Raw genomic sequence first — 23455 nt, forward strand, 5'->3', positions numbered from 1 at the left:
AGTAGATGATACTGGCGGTCAGCCATGTTTGGCTGCATGAAAAATGCGACAGCAGACCAACTTTCGAAAACTGGCTTGCAATTTCCTGAGGTAACAATAACAGACCCCAACCAAAAGATTTCGACTTTATTTTATCAAAGTCATTCACCACAAGCTGGCAACAGTTCTTGGATGCTGGGACAACTTGCAAACATATGAATTCAATTTGTCCTTCTGTAAAAACAAATAGGACAATTCGTCGAAGAAAGAAACGTGAGTCATTATTATATGACTGCACCTTGGACACTGTGGGTTAAAACCGCAGTGTCATTAATAAAGATGTCTCCCCTGTTTGTACACACGGTGTACTGACTTTTAAACCATTTTTACAGTTTTCCTTTTTTGTCTGATCTGGTTATCTTATGGAATTAGTTGTTACTTTTCATAAATGAAATAGTGAGTACTTGCTGTTTTAATATATATATATATAAATACGATCATGAAGCAAATATTTCTTCTCTTCTTTTCCACTACTCAGTTTGCTCTTGTTTAAAAGACCCGTGGAGATTCCGGGGTAGAATAGGTCTTCAGCAACCCATGCTTGCCGTAACAGGCGACTAACGGGATCGGGTGGTCAGGCTCGCTGACTTGGTTGATGCATGCCAACGATCCCAATTGCGTGGATCGATGCTCATGATAACAATCACTGGATTGTCTGGTCCAGATTCGATAATTACAGACCGCCGTTATATATCTCGACTATTGCTGAGTGCGGCGTTAAACAACAAACCAACCAACCAATCTTGTTTAAACAATATTCATGTGTTGGGCGCAAATATGCCTTTAATGTCCCAAGTCGCCGTTAAACCCATATACCATACCATACTTTAACATAGCATACCAAGTGTGTTCGGGTTCTGGTGGGTTCTGTCAGGCTGGCTGCCTTGGCTGGCTGCATTTGGCTGTTGAGTGAAATTATTGCCAGGAGAGTATGGGGGAGAATATCCTCCCTCGTGTACATACACCCTTGAAGTGCATCCTCCCGACTACGCTAGCTCACTCATTCACTCATTATTTGCTAAATAACCAAAACACCTTTGATGACTGCAAGAGGTACACAATGCTGACCATGTTTATTTCATCTGATGATGTTCAGTACAGATACAGTCAGGAGTCTGAGCAGTGCATATTTAGTGTACAGCTTGAGCTGAAAACAAAAAATTAAAGCTAAATATTTAGTTACGTTTCTTGTAAGATCTCGAACTGTAACCATAAGATGGTTTTACAAATGTTTAGGAGTAACGATTATTGTAATGTTAGTGTTATTCTTAAAAAAGTGATAACGATGAAACTCATCAATCAATAAGAACATAAGAAAAGGTAGATGGGGAGGAAGTGGTAGTCAGAAGATGGGGAAGATTGTGGTAGTGGGTAGGTAGGGAGGATGTGGTAGCAGGTAGGTGACGAGGATGTGGTGGTGGGTAGATGAGGGAGATTCTGGTAGCAGGTAGGTGAGGAGGATGTGGTGTGGGTAGATGGGGAGAATGTGGTAGTGGGTAGATGGGGAGGATGTGGTAGCAGGTAGGTGAGGAGGATGTGGTGTGGGTAGATGGGGAGAATGTGGTAGTGGGTAGATGGGGAGGATGTGGTAGCAGGTAGGTGAGGAGGATGTGGTAGCGGGTAGGTGAAGAGGATGTTGTAGCGGGTAGGTGAGGAGGATGTGGTGGTGGGTATATGGGGAGGATGTGGTGGTGGGTAGATGGGGAGGATGTGGTAGCAGGTAGGTGAGGAGGATGTGGTAGTGGGTAGGTGAGGAGCACGTTGTAGTGGGTAGGTGACGAGGATGTGGTAGTGGGTAGGTGAGGAGGATGTGGTAGTGGGTAGGTGAGAAGGATGTGGTAGTGGGTAGGTGAGGTTGATGTGGTAGCAGGTAGGTGAGGAGGATGTGGTAGTGGGTAGGTGAGGAGGATGTGGTAGTGGGTAGGTGACGAGGATGTAGTAGTGGGTAGGTGAGGAGGATGTGGTAGTGGGTAGGTGAGGAGGATGTGGTAGCAGGTAGGTGAGGAAGATGTGGTAGTGGGTTGGTGAGGAGGATGTGGTAGCAGGTAGGTGAGGAGGATGTGGTAGTGGGTAGATGAGGAGGATGTGGTAGTGGGTAGGTGAGGAGGATGTGGTAGTGGGTAGGTGAGGGGGATGTGGTAGTGGGTAGGTGAGGAGGATGTGGTAGTGGGTAGATGAGGAGGATGTGGTAGTGGGTAGGTGAGGGGGATGTGGTAGTGGGTAGATGAGGAGGATGTGGTAGTGGGTAGGTGAGGAGGATGTGGTAGCAGGTAGGTGAGGAGGATGTGGTAGTGGGTAGGTGAGGAGGATGTGGTAGTGGGTAGGTGAGGAGGATGTGGTAGCAGGTAGGTGAGGAAGATGTGGTAGTGGGTAGGTGAGGAGGATGTGGTAGCAGGTAGGTGAGGAGGATGTGGTAGTGGGTACATGAGGAGGATGTGGTAGTGGGTAGGTGAGGAGGATGTGGTAGTGGGTAGGTGAGGGGGATGTGGTAGCAGGTAGGTGAGGAGGATGTGGTAGTGGGTAGGTGAGGAGGATGTGGTAGTGGGTAGGTGAGGAGGATGTGGTAATGGGTAGGTGAGGGGGATGTGGTAGTGGGTAGGTGAGGAGGATGTGGTAGTGGGTAGGTGAGGAGGATGTGGTAGTGGGTAGATGAGGAGGATGTAGTAGTGGGTAGGTGAGGAGGATGTAGTAGTGGGTAGATGAGGAGGATGTGGTAGTGGGTAGGTGAGGAGGATGTAGTAGTGGGTAGGTGAGGAGGATGTGGTAGTGGGTAGGTGAGGAGGATGTGGTAGTGGGTAGGTGAGGATGTGGTAGTGGGTAGGTGAGGAGGATGTGGTAGTGGGTAGATGAGGAGGATGTAGTAGTGGGTAGGTGAGGAGGATGTAGTAGTGGGTAGGTGAGGAGGATGTGGTAGTGGGTAGGTGAGGAGGATGTAGTAGTGGGTAGGTGAGGAGGATGTGGTAGTGGGTAGGTGAGGAGGATGTAGTAGTGGGTAGGTGAGGAGGATGTAGTAGTGGGTAGGTGAGGAGGATGTAGTAGCAGGTAGGTGAGGGGGATGTGGTAGTGGGTAGGTGAGGAGGATGTGGTAATGGGTAGGTGAGGAGGATGTAGTAGTGGGTAGGTGAGGAGGATGTAGTAGTGGGTAGGTGAGGAGGATGTGGTAGTGGGTAGGTGAGGGGGATGTGGTAGTGGGTAGGTGAGGAGGATGTGGTAATGGGTAGGTGAGGAGGATGTAGTAGTGGGTAGGTGAGGAGGATGTAGTAGTGGGTAGGTGAGGAGGATGTGGTAGTGGGTAGGTGAGGAGGATGTAGTAGTGGGTAGGTGAGGAGGATGTAGTAGTGGGTAGGTGAGGAGGATGTGGTAGTGGGTAGGTGAGGGGGATGTGGTAGTGGGTAGGTGAGGAGGATGTAGTAGTGGGTAGGTGAGGAGGATGTAGTAGTGGGTAGGTGAGGGGGATGTGGTAGTGGGTAGGTGAGGAGGATGTAGTAGTGGGTAGGTGAGGAGGATGTGGTAGTGGGTAGGTGAGGAGGATGTGGTAGTGGGTAGGTGAGGAGGATGTGGTAATGGGTAGGTGAGGAGGATGTAGTAGTGGGTAGGTGAGGAGGATGTAGTAGTGGGTAGGTGAGGAGGATGTAGTAGCAGGTAGGTGAGGGGGATGTGGTAGTGGGTAGGTGAGGAGGATGTGGTAATGGGTAGGTGAGGAGGATGTAGTAGTGGGTAGGTGAGGAGGATGTGGTAATGGGTAGGTGAGGAGGATGTGGTAATGGGTAGGTGAGGAGGATGTGGTAGTGGGTAGGTGAGGAGGATGTGGTAATGGGTAGGTGAGGGGGATGTGGTAGTGGGTAGGTGAGGAGGATGTAGTAGTGGGTAGGTGAGGAGGATGTGGTAGTGGGTAGGTGAGGAGGATGTGGTAGTGGGTAGGTGAGGAGGATGTGGTAGTTGGTAGATGAGGAGAATGGGGTTTGGGTGGATGAGGGAGAATATTGTAGTGGGTAGATTTGTGCAAATGATGAGATTGAAGTGGGTAGATTGTGATTGTGGGTACATAGGGAGATTGTGGTATTGGATAGATTGGGAGATTGTGGTAGTGAGTAGATGGGGAGTATGTGGTAGTGGGTAGATAGGGAGGATGTGGTAGTGGGTAGATGGGGAGGATGTGGTAGTGGGTAGATATGGTAGTTGATAGATGTAATAGATGGGGAGGATGTGGTAGTGGGTAGATGTGGTATAGTGGGTAGATGAGGAGAATGTGGTTGTTGGTGGATGAGGGAGATTATTGTAAGTGTAGATTTGTGCAAATGATGAGATTGAAGTGGGTTTGATGGAGATTCAGAAAAAAAGCGCCTTGTTGGAAGGCCTGGCGAAGAAAATATTCGCATAAGCACTCATTGTAATATTTCAGATAAGGTTCCAGCTGGGATGACTTACGGTTTTTCTTAGAATTTGTCCATTCCCTCGGGCTGCTGCAAGGCTTTGGCTCTCTTCCCCAAAAGCGCGTCAGCCAGTAAAGACTGGGAGGACCTCTTCTTCCGACCTAAGGGGAAGAAGAGGTAGAAATAGAACTTTGAACTGTGACGGGATGTGCCACGATTTACAGTAGGTAAATTTAATATAAACCTCCGAAGAAAAGAAAGTATACGCTAAAAATATGGATTTTAAATAGTTTGAAAGATGCATATGAAACAGTTAAAAATTGCTTACATCCATTTTCGGGCTCTGAACAAATGCACGTGCAGAAATGGTATAGCATGTAATTGATCGTTGCCAAAACATCACAGGTAATGAAAAAGCACACAGGATATGCCATGTTTAAACTGCACAACAGAGAGAGAGAGACGGTCGTAGGCATGCGGCAGATAGGTGCCAACCATTCCCAGAGTAAAACCGTACACATGCAACCATCGTGAGGCAGACTGTACTGGAAGCACACAAGACAACACTTGGCAAGGACAATACAATGCTGACAGAGAGTGCTTTTAACTGCTTTTTCCATTACGGTTCAAATCGTTCTCGAGGCGCAGGGGGTAACGGATGGTACTAGGCCGCGACAAGGACGTGCATTCATATGGTGGCAGGGATTTATTTCAACTAACGGACAGGGCTTGTCATCCTCAGTGGCAACCTCACCGTCCGTGGTGTTACCATTTCCTCGCCAATAAAAACAGAAAACAGTCCTTGGCCGCTTGGCCAAAAGATGCAAGGGGCGTCCAGGACTTCTTGGTTGCGCACAACGTCGCCGTTCTTCCAGGGCCATTTCGCTCGTCACACTTAAACCCAATTGAACAATTGTGACTTCATCTGGATCGTCGGATCAGGAGGCGCCCTCATCCACCACAGAACCGTCAACATCTTGAAGCTGCGCGGAGGACGAGTGGCAACGGATTCCCATGGACAATCATCAGGCGGGTGACGACATCGATGAGACGGCGTGCGCTGGTGCTCGTGGTGATATATTGATGATATCTGGTGTCTGTGGACCAACCCAAACTGATCATGACAATACCTGCTTCACTCTTCTCATTACTGTGATAAACGTGAAGATCTGGATTAGAATAGGTCTTCAGCAATCCATGCTTGTTGTAAAAGGCGACTGTGCTTGTCGTAAGAGGCGACCAACGGGATCGTAGATCGATGCTCATGATGTCAATCACTAGATTGTCTGGTCCAGACTAGATTATTTACAGCCGTCTTATAGCTGGAATATTGCAGAGTGCGGCGTTACACCAAACAACCATGACTGTGAAATTTCGTCCCTCGTGTTCTCTGAAACGACATGTGCACGTCACCTGTTGTGGGGTACTCAATGATACAGCAACTCTTCATACAGCAACTTGGTGGGATTATTGTTCAAAGTAGAATATGTATTCGGACTTTGCTTCAAGACATACAATTGTTTCTCTCATAAAAGAAATCCAGCGAACAAATATGTTTTGGTGACGGGAAACAATGTTTAGACAGATAGGGTAATCTGAAGTCGTCAAAAGTGCAGACAAATAACCTCAACACGATTCCCGCGTGTGAGTAAATATGATGGCTAAATAAACAGCACATAAATTCTTACCGCAGTAGTTGCAACATGGCGGCGGTCCACAGCAATGCACGCAGAACAGTCCTGGGGAGAACATTACACATTTCAACATTGGACAGTGACAGCGGTGAACCTACTGTTTTAAATGTTGATTTGAAATATGATTTGGTATTTGGTTGAATACTTTTCCCACATTAAGACACACTACTGAGTTGGCCCAGCACTGAGTCAGTGAGTGAGTTGGGTTTAACGCCGTTTTTAACAGTATTCCATTTATATCACGGCGTGTCAGCTTAATGTGGGAGGAAAGTCCGAAGTGATGCAGGTGCCAGACGTTTACCACTTCGGTGAAACCCACGAGCACGGGTATGGTGCTGACAACCTAGAAGCATAATCGGGGCGAACCGGGATTCGAACCCACAATCATAGGTTTCCGGCGTACCCAAGGGACGCAACTCTGCACAGCGAATCGAGGCACCTTAGGCGACTGGGCTTCTAATGAACCCCATGGTAGAATGAAATGAGTGAGTATGTTTTTTCGCCGCTTTAATCATGTTCCTTCAATGTCACGGCGAGGGCACCACAAATGGGCTTCAAACATTTTATACATGTGACGATTCGAACCTGGGCCTTCAACGTGAAGAGCGAACGCTTTAACAACTAGGTTATCCCTGTGACCTGGTAGAATGGATATTGCAGCATTGTCGCCCTATTCAAAATACATATATATTTTTTAATATAAATATATATTCCGCTATAACGGCTGAGAAGTGGGACAGACTAGTGGTTCAACAGGCCGAATATTTTCCACACGGATACAAGGTGATCAAGCCCTTGATACGGCCAGCCTGATATTGCCGAAGTATTGCTCAAGACGGCATTAAACCATTGTTATTGACTCACTTACCACTTCACAGCTGTCAGTGGCGATGAGGTTGATAGCGTGAGCACTTTACCACGGCCTCTGTGTGTGAGGGGTGCTTATAGGTGTATTCCACCACCATTCACATACCCAGTGTTTGAGTGAGTGAGTCAGTTGGATTTAACGCCGCTTTTAACAGTATTACAGTTATATCACGGCGTGTCAGCTTAATGTGGGAGGAAAGCCCGAAGTGATGCAGGAGTCAGACGTTTACCACTTCGGTGAAACCCACGAGCACGGGTATGGTGCTGACAGACCTAGAAACATAATAGGGGCGAACCGGGATTCGAACCCAAAATCATAGGTTTCTGGCGTGCCCAAGGGACGCAACTCTGCACAGCGAATATGTGGCACAGCGACTGTGCCACCCGTGCCCCCGGTAGAAAGAAGAATTTTGCCACGTATTGATTGCTGAAGGAAAAGCTCGTTTGAACGAAATCGTCCATATCCTCTACCAGACTTTATTTAAGAACTTAAATTACTAAATGATAACAAAACACTGCTGCTTTGTCATTTGTCATTTGTGATTAGGTGCCTCACTCTTGCAATGTGGGTTCGAATCCCGGACTGGACTCAACCCAACAAAGTACTAGAATCTGTACTTTACTCAGAAAGTGTTATCCCAAATATAACATTTGTCACATTTGACCGCTTTCTAAATGGCATAGTGTATTCATATAATATTCTTGTTGCTGATAAAAGCGCAATGAATTCAATTTACGGTCATTCTTTAAGTGTAAACTGCGATTCCTCCAACACACGTCAGATGAGGAGGCAGCAGCATACATTGGGACATAAACAGGTAGACCGAAACAAATACAATTTTAAAAACATTTTGTCGTAGAAATAAAGAAATTAAAAAATACAATTCAGTGTAACAATGAGAATAGATGCACGAAGAAAATAGACTACCATAATTATTTTTAGAATCAGTGACTAATCCTAGTTACCGATATCAGAAACGCACAATAAGATGCAGCAGTATCGCTCGGGGTATTTGTGGTTTTATGCGTCTCGCGTTAGGTTTTTTACCACGATCCGGAACCTAACGGGGCATGCTTAGAAGCACAGATGTCCCGAGTGATATTGCTACAACGAATTGATCTTGCCGACATCTTTTAATCTGTCATTATATGGAATTGAAACGGATTGAAAATTTTGAGAAAACAGCTGTTCGATTTAGCTAATGTTAACTTTTGCTGTGTCACGTGACTTTCATTGACTCGTAAACAACGTGCAGCTGTTGCTTTTTGCGTTATGTACGAAAACTACTAAGTCCCGCATGAAATACTGGCAATCTCTCCGGCCTGTCACGAGAGCAATCCAATTCGGACCGTTCCACTATAGGCCAAACTATGGGCGCTGCCTCACCTATCCCTCTTCTCCACAGTCTTAGAACTGGCTGCCACATGCATCCTGTTTTCTTCGTGACGGGGTATATTCGATTCATTCTATGGCTCACTCAGGCGGGATACGAAGTGTTTTATCAAGATCACGTGAACCAATCAGACCTCAAGGACATGGAGGAAAGTGTAGTTACATACACACCCAGAAAACTTACATACATGCATTGGACTTGGGAAAGACTTTACCTTACGTGAAAAGTATGACGTCATGAAATGAATTTCCCACGCGATAGCACCGGTGGTGCGTTCAAAATAGATGCATCGCCAAAGCGATGAGTAAGTCTTTGTAAACGGAGGATGCTATCTGTGATAAGTTTAATGCAGAATAAGACTATTTCTGTTGAAACCACATCATGAAATAAGTTAGTTATTATAACATATTTATAATGCTTCCTTGTAAATAAATGTTAGTAGTAGGATTTTAATACCTTCTGTGCCTTCCGTGGAAGGCGCCCTATGAATATTCATGAGCCAAGTGTTATGCTAATAGACATGCATGACGTCACAATGAGAACGGAGTCATCATGCATGTTAAGAATGTGAAAAATGCGGCCTTTGTTAAAATGGCTCAGGGGAGGAATACTTTAGGAATGCCAGCTATTTGGAATGTAGTCGGGGTAGATTCCTTCAGATACATACTAGAATGATTGTCAGCAAATGGAATGTCACCTTTTCATGGAAGAACGTGGACATGTGTTAACACCCTTCTCTGCTTAGCGTAGCCTATCTCTCTTCACCTTAAACCAGAACCAATCATTTTAAATGTTAATTATAGACATGATGCCAAAAGGTTATCTAACCAATCAGCTCACTTTTCCCTTTCAACAGCCAATGAATTTATAACTTCTTCTTGATATAATGCATGCGTACATTCGTTTGTCTTTCCGTTTTCAACTGCCGAGTTGAGTTGGGAAAAGGTCTATGTGTGTGTGTGTGTGTGTGTGTGTGTGTGTGTGGTGTGGTGTGGTGTGGTGTGGTGTGTGTGTGTGTGTGTGTGAACGTCTCATCATGGCAACAATGAAAGCAGATAGGTTCGTATTGTTTTAAGTTATCTCCATTCAGTCAACACTACGCTACTGTCATTCATATAGACGACAAAGAATTTAACTGTGCTGAACAATATTACATGTACAGCAAAGCAGTGACATTTGAAGATTGGGACTCAGCCGAGGAGATTTTAAGAAGTTCATCACCTGCAGAGCAGAAACGACAGGGTAAACATGTTAGACAGTTTAACCAATTGAAGTGGGACAGTGTTAGCTGTGATGTGGTGCGAAAAACATCTCTTGCGAAATATCGTCAGTCTGCTTACTTAAAAGACATTCTGATCAACTCGTATCCTAGAATTCTCACAGAGGTTAGTCCTTATGATAGGCGATGGGGTGTTGGACTCTCTCTTCATTGTACTTCAATCGAAATGGAGAGGAGACAATTTATAAGGGAAAATATTAATGGAAGTCAGAGACATTATCATGGCCAAAAAATATCTGATGTATTATACAGAAAAAACACTGAAAAGGCCACCTTTTACACGTGGAAATCTGTGTTGCGAGCAGCCGACCACCTCAACGAAACAGTTGTTGTACAATTCCCCCAATAGTTTCAAGACAGAGACCAATGTGTGCTAGATGCGAAGACCAAGTTCCATGACGACGTGGAAGCAACCAAGCGGATCATCGTCAAGAAAATACGTCCTGAGAAAGTTGTAGCGGATGAAGTGGAGCTGTTTGTGTGATCCAGTATATTGAATCCTTGCTGACATTGTGTTACAGTTTGGAACTCAGTAAAATCATCAAGCGTTTGTCTACTGAATTCTGCTTTGGTTGTATGTTTGACGGAGAAGGAGAACAACTTCACACTTGTCGTGACTTGTCTGAACAAGACAAAGTCAATCAGTTCTTTAACATGGGCATGTCCGAGGTAAATCACGTGATTGAAAAGTGGATTCCACTGGTTCGAGACAACCCCTCTTCAAAACACCTGTCGATATTCACAATATGTCAATATCAATGTACAGATTATGATAATGAACAATTTAAGACAGCTAAATGGTGTGACGAGTTAAAGACGCGTGTTGTAAAAATGCTGCAATTAGAACAAATGTTTGCATGAATAAAATAATCTTCTGATCAGTGTCTGATTGTTTTGTGATTATTGCTTATCATATATTTGTTGATCCATAATGTCTGTACAGACTGAGAAAGAGGAAGCTTAACCATCGTGTTTGGAGGTATTTGAGATGCCACCTTATTTCAAATACCCATTGTATTCAATAAACTGTTAGCATTAATTCATGTGTTTCTGTCATGTATTGAGATATAAACTATTTCATCTGCTTACACATACTCATGTTTTCTAACGACTACAGGCTATAAAACATGGAAAAGAAAACTCAAAATATTTTCAGCGGAAGATGCTGTGAGGGGAGGACGTCTTAAGATTGACATGGCTGAAAAGTCCAGTTATCTGTCCCGAGATATATTTGCAACTAGTGTACGCCCAAACTAAAAAGACAAGCAAATGAAAATGTTAAACAGAATAGAAATAACACAAAGAAGACCAAACAAAGAAAAAGTGACAACCCGAGAACAAGCTACATTTAAAGTAAAATCTATGATGCAATCTGTCCTTCAGAGGATCATGGATCAGATTAAAGACGTAATAATATTGGGGGAAACCATCTGAAAGGCAACAAAGAGTAGGAGGTACCATGCTCTGCATGTAGAAATTAATTTTGAGGTGCCATGCCAACCTCAGACATAAGACAACTGTTCATCTGCCACTACCACTACCAGCACCATCCTTAAGGGTAGACACATCTTATTGAGACCCAGTGTCACAGTAGTCACCATGAGTCAACATCTTGTCCAAAATGTAGGAACACTTTTCCCGATATGATAATATGATGACACGCAGAAGACAGATGCATCAGGCCCTTCACCCTCCTCCTCCTCCTCCTCCTCAACCTCCTCCTCCGCCTCCTCCTCCTCTTCCTCCTCCTCCTCAAGCCCCTCCCCTTCCTCACACTTGGGCCAAGTGGTTGTAGAAAGACTATGTTTGTTTATCAGATACTAGGGCTGCAACGATACAGGAAGGTCGCGTTACGATACGCATCTCGATACTCTGGTCACGATACGATACGTATCTCGATACGCAATGATAAAAAAAACAAGACTTAAAGCATGTCAAGATTGAACCTTTCATGATTTTGGAACAGTCAAAATTATTTTATAATAACAAGACTACTGAAGTTGTTCAGCTTCAAAGTGGAACTTTCTCAAACTTTCGTTCAAAAAAATTCAAAGTTCAAAAACAAGAAAATAATTAATGTACAACTTCAAAGAATTTTGATGCAATGGTCGAAGAAATTGTATCTGAAATTATTGTTTTATCAGGAATAATAAATTTCAATATCGTGTTACCTTAGTTGCAGCTCTTCACACACGATTTCACATAACTTAATAAAAACAATATTAAATGAAATTTTGAATACAATTAATAAAATATATTACAAACACAAGTCCAGATATACAATGAACACGTTTTAATAACAAGATAGTATAATATTGGTATTGAATTGCGTACTTCAGTTCGGATTTGCTGACTGGTATTTCCATTGTTATGTGCTTGCGGTGATCAGCTGATAATGTTTTATGAGATGGGGAAAAACATCTGTCAGTGTAAAACCTGAGCTTATTAAAAATGTAAGTAATGTAAGTTTTTGGGAGCCATGTGATAGAGCGCGCTATAACCAAGTTAGCAGTTTATTGAAAGGCACAATAGCGAGGAAACCCTGTACTTGAGATTTGCGTTCCGTATCGTGGCGTATCGATAAATCGTATATCGTGTCGTGGGTCAAGTATCGCGATGCATCGGAATATCGGTGTATTGTTTCACCCTTATCAGATACTGAAAAGAGGACTCCTCAAACCAATACCTAACAACATCATATGGTGTTACACTGAGTGGCACCCTCTTTATCATAAATACTATTAGTAAAACTGTACCATATGTAACCTTTATCAAAGGCATTCCTTCCAATCTACACGATGAACATTTTTTTATGCCCGGAACAACAACATGATTGTTTTAGATGACTTGATGTCCGAAACAAAAAATGATAAACCCATATCTCAACTGTTTACACGTACCTCCCACAAAAATGTCATTAACGTTCTGTTATTGCAAAACCTGTTTCCTAGAGGTAAAGAGTCACGTGACATTGCTCTGAATCGAACTCTCATGTAACTCTATTCAATTCTCCAGTCAATAGACACCAGGTGAACTTATTTGCCGTACGCATTTATCCTCAAAACTCAGATAACTTCATGTCAGTACATAACGAAGCAGTGCAACGCACTTATGGGAAGCTAACTGTAGACCTAAGACCTTACACTAGTGAAAAGGAACGACTACAACCTAATAATTAACAATGAATCTGAACAAAAAGGAGACAAACCCGTCAACACAACCCGCTTTGACCCGCAACAACAGTGCTGTAAAAGCGCTGATTTTCAACCACGGAGCACTCAGATGTATGGAAAATCTCGCCAACATAACACCACCACATCGGCACGTGAGGAAAACGTCAATACAAGACAGAACTTCAACAGTGCTAATTTTGATGACATAACAAGCGACTCTTCTGACGAAGACACAAGTTCCCACGTCATGGCTACTGCTTGTACCGATTGTGGCGTCTTGGTAGGCAACATGCGAGACCTACAGCATCATATCAGGATGTGGTGCCCCGAGAAGAAATGAAAATCGTTAAGAAAACGTATGACGAGGACAGCAACGTCGACAATGAAGACGTACCTATCCAGAAAGGAGGCAGAGACCAAACTGCACATAACCCAACTGGAAATGAATGGCAAGAAGTCGGCCTACAACGTGTGTGGGCTCGTGTGTATAATATATATCGAGAGGACATGAAACTTAAAGGGCAAAAGTATCGAGAGCGAGGAAAATCAGAGGTGTGGACTAATAACATTTTGAAAAAACATGGGAAGACATGTTTTCCCATCACAAAACGAAAATTTACAAAATGGTGAAACATTTTTTTCCCACGGCTTCGTGCATGGCTGGTCACCACTTCAGTCTAGAGAGTGAGTGAGTATGGTTTTACGCCGCTTTTAGCAATATTCCAGCAATATCACGGCGGGGGACACCAGAAATGGGCTTCACACATTGTACCCATGTCGTGAATCGAACCCGGGTCTTCGGCGCGACGAGCGAACGCTTTAACCACTAGGCTATCCGACCGCCCCTCAGTCTAAAGAGAATGTGTGTCAGATAATCTATTCAGAGTGACATTCCACTTCGCTCAGCCATTCAACATAAAGAGAAAACTTGGAATTTGGGATAAACTATTCAGAGCGACATTCCAATTCATTCAAGTGAAGTGAATAGTTAACTTCGAAACAAGTTTCAAAATGTTAAAACATTTTTTCACCACAGGTGACCCAAGTCTCACAAAGCGGCAGCCAATATTCACGCAAGGATAATGGATATCTGAGGTATTGCTCCCATCTAGGTCAGTCAGTACAAGGAGTGCCCCGTCCATTCATACAGCCGGATGTCGGTCGGGGTCCCAAAATTATTTTCAAAGTACATACTAACGTAATATCTCTAAACAGGGTACTGTAACTTGTGGGTTACCGTAAGGGGGCGGTTATTTCTATAAGACCATTTACGGTGGTATATCACAGTATAAGGTTGAGGCAAGTAAATTGAAGTAAACTTTAACATACTATCAACGAGTCAGACAAGTTCTGAAGTCGTGTGGAATAAGGGATAGTACTCCAAATAGCTGGCATTCCTAAAAAATTCCTTGTCTGGGCCATTTTAACAAAGGTTGCATTCTTCGCATCCTTACCATTCATGCATAATGACTCCGTTCACATTGTGACGTCATGCATGCATGTGTATTAGCATAACACTAGGCTCATGAATATTCATAGGGCATTAGTGATTAGAACTAAATGCCTTTATGTTAGGCTTGGCACAGTATATATTATTACCGCTAATTACCTTCATTCCGTGCGGCTACGTGCTGATTTGCATGGTGCCAACGTCTCTGGCCTAGATTCGCTCTTGGCACGTCCGGTTAAGGAGCGTTTGTTTATATTTTCTATGACCTTTTGTAGCGTGACATCAGCTCACGCAGCACTTGCTCTCCAGCTTTCAACCGTACAACACAAAGTTATATTCCCGCATTCATCTATAGTTTGTTGCACCCACCCACCCACCCTGTTATCCTTAATTCCAAGTTATCCAAGCTTTGCAGTTGTCAATTTGGTGGAACTTTACTGGAGCATAATGTTTGTATATAATGATGTTGTCATGAATAAAATGTTGCGGATGGGCGGGGTGCTGGTGGACTGCATTACAAGTTACATTTGGCGTCTTGGGATACATCCCAAATTATAAATTATTTAGGATAGGGTTGCCCGCTTTACAGCAGGAACCAATTTATCCATTCGGCTTTACAGCAGATGGCTTAGTGTCCGCTTTACAGCGGATGGTCAGCTTGGCAACAATAGTTGCCCTCGCTCATGGTTTGGCAATGGTACTTGCCTGGCAGCGATAGCTGCATAGCAACATGGGTTGATTGGCAACGGTAGTTGCAGGGCAGCGGTTGCTGCAGTTGGGGTTGCTTAACAAGGGTTAGGCTCATTTCTGCAGTCCACCAGTACCTCCACATCCGCGACCATTTCATCCAATAATATCTCTTGTCTTAATTTGAAGTTCCGCTATCATGCATGATGGCGGAGCCTGTCATAATGGAGCCATGTCCTTATATAATTAGATTCCTACTACTAATGTTTTGTTTGCTTCCAAAATAGGAGAGACCTTGAAATATGACGGTCGTTTTTTTAAAGTTATATAATGTTGTGTAGCATGTTTGGATCTTGTCATATGATTGTCACTTGCACTGAGCGTGCACGACACTTGCACTGAGCGTGCACGACACGTGCACGTTTCAAAATGGGTTCCTACCTGTGCCGAGAGTCGAATCGAGCCGAGCGCGATCAGAATGCACTATAAACGGAAATGTATACTTACCTGGTTCTTTCTTGACTCGTCCTGCTGAAAACAATAGACATAAAAGATAATACACAATTGGGTAGGGTTAACCCTTATCCACACAAGATTAATCCTATCTGAAATCTCCGAAGGCTTCCCAAATAGCATCGTAGATATTTCGCGGGTTTGTATACACTACAGTTCAAAGATGGGGGAGTTAGTGTTTACAACTTGTGAATTAATGACAGTAAGGTGTCCCTACAGCAGATGGGGGAACCTAGTGTTCACAACCCTTATAGTATTGAGGGTGTCCCTACAGCAGATGAGGGAACCTAGTGTACACAACCCGTGAAGTATTGACGGTGTCCCTACAGCAGATGAAGGGACTAGTGTACACAACCCGTGAAGTATTGACGGTGCCCCTACAGCAGATGAGGGAACCTAGTGTACACAACCCTTATAGTATTGAGGGTGTCCCTACAGCAGACGAAGGGATCTAGTGTACACAACCCGTGAAGTATTGACAGTGTCCCTACAGCAGATGGGGGAACCTAGTGTACACAACCCGTGAAGTATTGACGGTGTCCCTACAGCCGAGGGGGGAACCTAGTGTACACAACCCGTGAAGTATTGACGGTGTCCCTACAGCAGATGGGGGAACCTAGTGTAGACAACCCGTGAAGTATTGACGGTGCCCCTACAGCAGATGGGGGAACCTAGTGTTCACAACCCGTGAAGTATTGACGGTGTCCCTGCAGCAGATGGGGGAACCTAGTGTACACAACCCGTGAAGTATTGACGGTGCCCCTACACCAGATGGGGGAACCTAGTGTACACAACCCGTGAAGTATTGACGGTGTCCCTGCAGCAGATGGGGGAACCTAGTGTACACAACCCGTGAAGTATTGACGGTGCCCCTACAGCAGATGGGGGAACCTAGTGTACACAACCCGTGAAGTATTGACGGTGTCCCTAAAGCAGATGGGGGAACCTAGTGTACACAACCCGTGAAGTATTGACGGTGTCCCTGCAGCAGATTGGGGAACCTAGTGTACACAACCCGTGAAGTATTGACAGTGTCCCTACAGCAGATGGGGGAACCTAGTGTACACAACCCGTGAAGTATTGACGGTGTCCCTACAGCCGAGGGGGGAACCTAGTGTACACAACCCGTGAAGTATTGACGGTGTCCCTGCAGCAGATGGGGGAACCTAGTGTACACAACCCGTGAAGTATTGACGGTGTCCCTACAGCCGAGGGGGGAACCTAGTGCACACAACTCGTGAGGTTTTGACAGTGTCCTTTAGGTCAGTAATGTCAAAGTTTTGCCTTGGCCAGCTCGCCAAGTAAACATCTATGAAACCACATTGATCGTCAAATTAGAAAACGACTTTACCGTCCCCCTTTTTGTTTATTGATAAATACATGTATATTCGATGGTGAAAATTTTTGGACATTTGGAAACTGATTTAAAATATTTTCAATTATAGAACGGTAATAAAATTGTACATATGATTAAAATTTGTAAAATGCAGATAGAAAAACAATACAATTACAAAGGTCTATACAGAAGCGTCACATAATTTAGCAGTAACAGAAATATGCAATAAAACTTCAATTAGTGAGGAGAGAGCTTCACTTTATGAAATGTTGTACTACATTTCATGACTCCCTTCTTATTCATTCAGCAGTCAAAAGCTTAAGAACGTGGTGATCTCGTAATGTGATGTTGATGAACCTTTGCCTACCTGTTATAGGAACAATACAGGCGAACAGCAGCATCAACAACGTAGCCGATTTCATCTTGCTTCTGAGCAGATCGCCGACGTTACTGACTATGTATGACTGAGGCCTCGCGGACTGAGGCCTCGGGTTTTTATACATTTATGCATTAGGCGTTCTATAGATCATTATGTTTTATGACAACCTGGTTTCAATACTCGGTGACAGGTGTTCATTTCATGATTCATGGCATGTAACCAAAGCCGTCTAAGGCCACAATAAAAAATTAAAAAATTCTCAGCCCTTCTCTTCTCTGGTTAGGTAGATCGAATGATGATTTAAGTCTTAAGCCGACTTCCCTTCCACTCCAACCGAACTTCATAATGCTACTAAATGAAATGACAACGCTCTGAGGCGTCCTATCAATGGCAGTACGAAGTGGATATATTAACAACTATGAACATAGTTATAAAATCCCTGGACCGGATGCAAAAAAAAAATTGTTTGCTAAAATTATTAGCGTCACACGAAGATCCAAATAAAGAATTCATTTGAGCGCTACAGTGCATGGCAGAGTCCTTGTACTTGGTAACATGATCTCATAATTACGGGCAAACACAATGTTCAGACAGTGGTGAATAGCTTGCACGCCTCATAAACTGACATGCATGGGTTGCTCCCTCTTACGTCCGGAATGTGGCTGACAGTTCTCATGACTCATCTTCAATGTTTCGTATTGCAACCCGCCAGAAATAGACAGAAATATCAGTCATCATGTTTTTTACTTTCGAGTGAGTGAGTGAGTGAGTGAGTGAGTTGGGTTTACCGCCTTTAACAGTATTCCAGTTATATCACGGCATGTCAGCTTAATGTGGGAGGAAAGCCAAAAGTGATGCAGGTATCAGACGTTCACCACTTTGGTGAAACCCACGAGCACGGGTATGGTGCTGACAAACCTAGAAACATAATCAGGGCGACCCGGGACTCGAACCCACAATCACAGGTTTCCGGCGTGCCCAAGGGACGCAACTCTGCACAGCAAATCGCGGCGCCTTAGACGACTGGGCCACCCGTGCCCCCTTTTCACTTAAGAGAAAAGTACTCCCCAGGAAACTCATGACCGCATGTCACAAGTGTAAGTGCCCTAGCTATTCCACTGTTTAACGTTTGGCAGCTGTGTTTAAGGCTGGGAGAACAAACAGTAGTATGTAACTAGCGAGTTTCCGAGATAGTCCGGTGACGTCATATTACGCAATATTACGTCACCTCTGATATTCGCTGGTCTGGCTCTGGCGGTTATCTCCCAAAACGCATACAGCCTAGTACCCCTACATTTGGTTGAAACCACAAAGGGATTTAACCTTCTTATAATGGAACAGTCCCAAAGACTAATTAATCCATGAGAGTAAAGGATGAACCAAGTAAAGATAAGCTGGATTAACATTTGGACAGATTGACGGAAACTGAGTAAAAGATTATATTAATTAACTTAAGATTGGTTTGTTTAAACATATTATATTTCTAAAGAAACCTGAATCGGTGAACAAGCAGGTTTGCATATTTTAACACTGTTCCGGGAAATACAGAATTGGTTTAAAACCGAGTAAAGGTTGAACCAAGAATGTACCTAAAAAGTAAGGTGAAATGGGGTTTAACGTCGCGTCCAAGATTATTGCACTTTTATAGCGACGTGCTTGCACGTGTAGGTATGTGTGTGGCTGCTTGTACTAGTCCGGACTGATGCCGATTTATAGTGCTAGTTCACTGAGATACCATGCCGCAGTTTAACATGAATACCCCACTCAGACACAGTATACTGACTCCGAGCCGACCAGTCCTTGTTTTAGCCCCTTAATGCCGAGCGCCAGACAGGGTAACAACAAGTACCATCTTTTAATGTCTTTTGGTATGACGCGGTCGGGCATCGAACTCCGGGCGGACTCTCTACCACGGAGGCGGTCTGAATGTACCTAAAGTATTTAAATAAATCAATTTCAACCAATTGTATTGAGAGTACGTTTGTGATGGTATATAAGCGTTGTCAAAAAATGACTGCATATCTCCAGAATGTTGAGTTTATTTTTTCAATTGTAATTGGATACATTAGTTAGGATTCTTTGTATATTATTTGTTTCTGCTATGTGATCGATGTAAAACGTTAAGCATTGGAACACACAAAACCATGAGTCTAAACTGTTAAGTGATGAAAAGAATCAAGATTAGATGTAGAAAAGTAAAACATTGGTCAAATTAAGTAAATAGTATACTATGCATATTTACCTCAGAACGAAGTACATGAAACCGTCTTTTCCATCGACCAAATGTTCTTTCTGTTGTACCTCTTGTAGCACACAAGCTGTCATTGCATCTCTGCTGAGCAGTGCCTTATGGAGTCGTGTATGGGGTTTGGAGGAAAGGTCTGCAAGGATATCCACTGTCTCCCAATAGAAAGCCATCTAATACTGAAGTGTGCGATATCTCTAAGTGTTCACACAAAGTGGAGGTTCTAAATATGTGGCTATCATGAGTTGATCCCGGCCATTTAGCACACACATTCGTAAATTTACCTACAAATCAAACAAATCATTCAGAAAATTAAGCAATGTTCGTAATGGGTTAATTCTACAGTAAACTACGGTTATAGCAAACACGCTTATAACGAACTGATGGATATAACGAACTTACGTTTTTGGTCCCCGACTATTTGCTGTAGTTATGCTGTATATATGCTTATAACGAACTACGGTTATAACGAACTAAAATTAGTTGTCCCCATGAGTTCGCTATAACCGTAGTTTCCTGTATTTCTATTGTAGGCATATGTAGTATATATTACAAATTTATTTCAGCTATATTTTCTTAAAATTACAGTCTCTTTACACAGTTTAGAGCTGTAAAGAACTTTAAAAACATTACTACGATCCCGTGTTAGGTGTCTAGAATATCCCTTTTGTATTTATATTGAGTAATGAGAGAATTTACGCAAACCATCCATTATTTATCTGATTCCGAATCTTTTTAATGCAGAATTTTATAGACCTTGGAAGGGAAGCTACTCTAATTGCAAAAAGGGACAGTACTCTAATCTCACAAGACGTACCTTCGTGGTCACACACTGCCTGTACGTTGATACTGTGGTATCGTTTCTGATTAACGTAAGCTGGTTCGTCTGTGGTCGGTGCCTGAATACGTATGTGCGTACCATCAATGCAACCTAGGAAACTCGGAAAACCACCAAGGGCGAAAAATCCATCTTGAACCTGACGTATGTAGCACTCTTGTGTTGGCCATTTTATGAATTCGTTCTTTCTTTTAACCAAGGCATCAGTCACATCGACTATGACACATGAAACTGTACTTTTGTCCACCCCCATCGTATCACCAATCACTTGAAGGAAACTACCACTTGCGTAAAAACGGAAAGTTATCATCAGTTGTTGAATAGGTCTTCTGCAACCCATGCTTGCCGTAAAAGGCGACTAACGGGATCGGGTGGTCAGGCTCGCCGACTTGGTTGATGCATGTCATCGATCCCAATTGCGTGGATCGAGGCTCATGATATTAATCACTGGATTGTCTGGTCCAGACTCGATTATTTACAGACTGCCGTCATATAGCTGGAATATTGCTGAGTGCGGTGTTAAACAACAAACAAACCAACCAACCAGTTGTTGATCGACGTTTAGAGCATGGCTACGTTGTGTAGGGCGCTCAAAATCTTCCCTCAGTATTTTGGCGATGTAGTTGATAGATACCCGCCCAAATCTGTACCTATCACGAAGTTCACTGTCTGTGTAGTTCATTAATGCAAAATTAACAGCTCGGAATCGCTTCTGTTGCCTCGCATTAATCTCTGGAACCATGTAAGCGGCACTAGGCCTAACCATGAACGCCATTTTGTTTCAACGACAACCAAGGTGTTAAGTATTTAACGGAGGTCGGGTGGTGTGTTAACTTTGACGGGTGTTTAACCAGTCGTTAAAGATAACCAAGAGAAACAACATAACCATTTGGTAAAATTGAACGGAGAGTTAACAGTGACTTAACGGCTGGTTAAGAGTTAACCGGGTTTCGAACAGCCGGGCCCAAGTGCCTCCCTATTCTATGCTGATGGCTGATAAAGGTTTTAACATTGCAAATGAATGTGCAGACATGTGTCTATCTATACATGTTCCGCCTGGAGGGAAAGGCCCTAGCCAGATGACTTGTGCTTCAGTGCGTAAGACAAAACGGATTGCGAACCTGCATATTTTAGTGGAACAGGTAATTAGGCATTCCGTCTGCTCAAGACTGAGCTTCCTATCACCCTAGTGCTTTACATAGATGACATTGTCACTGTTTGTTGTGCCCTTGTCAACTTAAACCCTCTGGATGCCGAGGTTTTTTTCTGACGCACATTTTCCTAAGATTGGAAAAGTGAAGGTTGTGCGAGAATTGCGCTCACGCGGGACTGGATCTACCTCTGGCTATAAAGTTACGCAGAGGTGGAGAATATTAAATTTCCTATTTGATGGTGTAAATTTAACTGCAAATATTTAAGAAGTCTATTTATATGTCCTGATATGTCTTCTTCTTGTTGTATTGTCAATTTATTGTAAAATATATAAGATAAGTTTGAATGTGTTGGATTTTCTCTCTATCTATAAAGTGGAGGCACGGGTGGCCCAGTCGTCTAAGGTGCCTCAATTTGCCGTGCAGAGTTGGGCACACCAGAAACCTATGATCCTGGGTTCAAATCCTGATTCTCCCTGAGTATGGCTTTAGGTTTGTTGGCACCATTCCAGTGCTCATGGGTTTCACTAAAGTGGTAAAACGACTGAGACCTGCATTACGTAGGACTATCGATCAAAGTGGCGCTAAGGTAATCCTATAACCTTATTTCCTACATGTCCTAGGAGTGGTCGGGTAGCCTAGTGGTTAAAGCGTTCGCTCGTCACGCCGAAGACCCGGGTTCTATTCCCGACATGGGTACAATGTGTGAAGCCCTTTTCTGGTGTCCCCCGCCGTGATATTGCTGGAATATTGCTAAAAGCGGCGTAAAACCATACTCACTCACCCCTACATGTCCTGTGAATCCCTCCTTTCCAATGGTGATAAAAAATAACATTCTAATCACTTCATTTGTTTGGTGTATCTCTACACCCGTACCTGCACAACTTCTTTATTACAATGACTGCGACGTTTAAATTCAGTCATCATTGTCGTATACAAACAAACATGTAAAGTTAATGCAAGTTTAAACAAATCAACATATTGATTATTAAAATATATTGAAAATACTCCTTGACTGATAGTATAGCACTGAGTACAATGCAAACAATGCAATTAATATGAATTCACAATGTCATATTTAATTCACACACTTTGGGCAAAACCAGGAATCATCATCCTGTGGCACATCTACAACACCTACACATCTAAAATGGCACCACATTGTGCAACAACTGCACTTGATGGACTCCTGAAGTCGACTGGATGGCTCGTCGATACACTGCTGTCCACAGGTGAGGTGAAATTGGGTTTAACGTCGCGTCCAAGATAATTGCATTTATATAGCGACGTGCATGTACGTGTTTGTGTGTGTGTGGCTGCTTGTACTAGTCCGGACTGATGCCGATTTATAGTGCTAGCTCACTGAGATACCATGCCGCAGTTTAACATGAATACCCCACTCAGACACAGTATACTGACTCTGGGCCGACCAGTCCTTGTTTTAGCCCCTTTATGTCGAGCGCCAGACAGGGTAACAACAAGTACCATCTTTTAACGTCTTTTGGTATGACGCGGTCGGGGATCGAACCCCGGACCTTCCACTCTGCCACTAGACCACGAAGGCGGTCTTATGAATCAATGACATAACCCAAACTCGGTTAGTGGTTTTTATTTTCAGATATCGCTTACTGAGTTCCACTACAGGACTGGGGGAACCGTTGCGAGAAAATCTGAAAAAGAAATGAGAAAAGTAGAAGGAAAATCCAACTTCAGTTCAAATTATTCAGTCTATCCTGATCTGACGGGCTCAAAGCTTTAAAAACATAGAGCCAGTTTCTTCTGATCAAGTTCCTGAACAGTTGAGGTGAAATGGGGTTTAATGTCGCGTCCAAGATTATTGCACTTATTTAGCGACGTGCTGCACGTGTGTGTCTCTGTGTGTGTTGCTGCTTGTACTAGTCCGGACTGATGCCGATATTTAGTGCTAGCTCACTGAGATACCATGCCGCAGTTTAACATGAATACCCCACTCAGACACAGTATACTGACTCCGAGCCGACCAGTCCTTAATGCCGAGAGCCAGACAGGGTAACAACA

General features: G+C 43.5%; 2 protein-coding genes across 2 annotated transcripts; both read right to left on the reverse strand.

Annotated features, from left to right (window-relative positions):
* Positions 1-1080: 1080 nt before the first annotated feature.
* Positions 1081-17321, reverse strand: LOC124118490. Its single transcript, XM_046480608.2, has 5 exons — positions 17173-17321; positions 15464-15487; positions 6101-6151; positions 4468-4573; positions 1081-1186 (listed from the first exon to the last, which is right to left on the reverse strand). Exons 1-4 carry the CDS (start codon positions 17306-17308, stop codon positions 4476-4478), a joined length of 309 nt encoding a protein of 102 aa, XP_046336564.1. The 5' UTR covers positions 17309-17321; the 3' UTR covers positions 1081-1186; positions 4468-4475.
* Positions 17322-18326: 1005 nt separating this feature from the next.
* On the reverse strand, positions 18327-20577 carry LOC125372180 (putative nuclease HARBI1). Its single transcript, XM_048381351.1, is given in 3 exon segments — positions 18327-18332; positions 19427-19713; positions 20247-20577. Coding segments are annotated over 3 exon segments (624 nt in total).
* Between the last annotated feature and the right edge of the window lie 2878 nt (positions 20578-23455).

This window comes from Haliotis rufescens, unplaced genomic scaffold (assembly GCF_023055435.1).
Source record: "Haliotis rufescens isolate VD_foot unplaced genomic scaffold, xgHalRufe1.0.p SCAF_38, whole genome shotgun sequence".
NCBI lineage: Eukaryota > Metazoa > Mollusca > Gastropoda > Lepetellida > Haliotidae > Haliotis > Haliotis rufescens.

Coding starts and splice junctions, on each gene's coding strand:
- LOC124118490 (XM_046480608.2), bottom strand. CDS start 17,308: ATGTATAAAAACCCGAGGCCTCAGTCCGCGAGGCCTCAGTCATACATA. Junction 15,488..17,172: donor CTGTATTGTTCCTATAACAG/GTAGGCAAAGGT, acceptor TATTGTTTTCAG/CAGGACGAGTCAAGAAAGAA. Junction 4,574..6,100: donor GCCATGTTGCAACTACTGCG/GTAAGAATTTAT, acceptor TCTTCCCCTTAG/GTCGGAAGAAGAGGTCCTCC.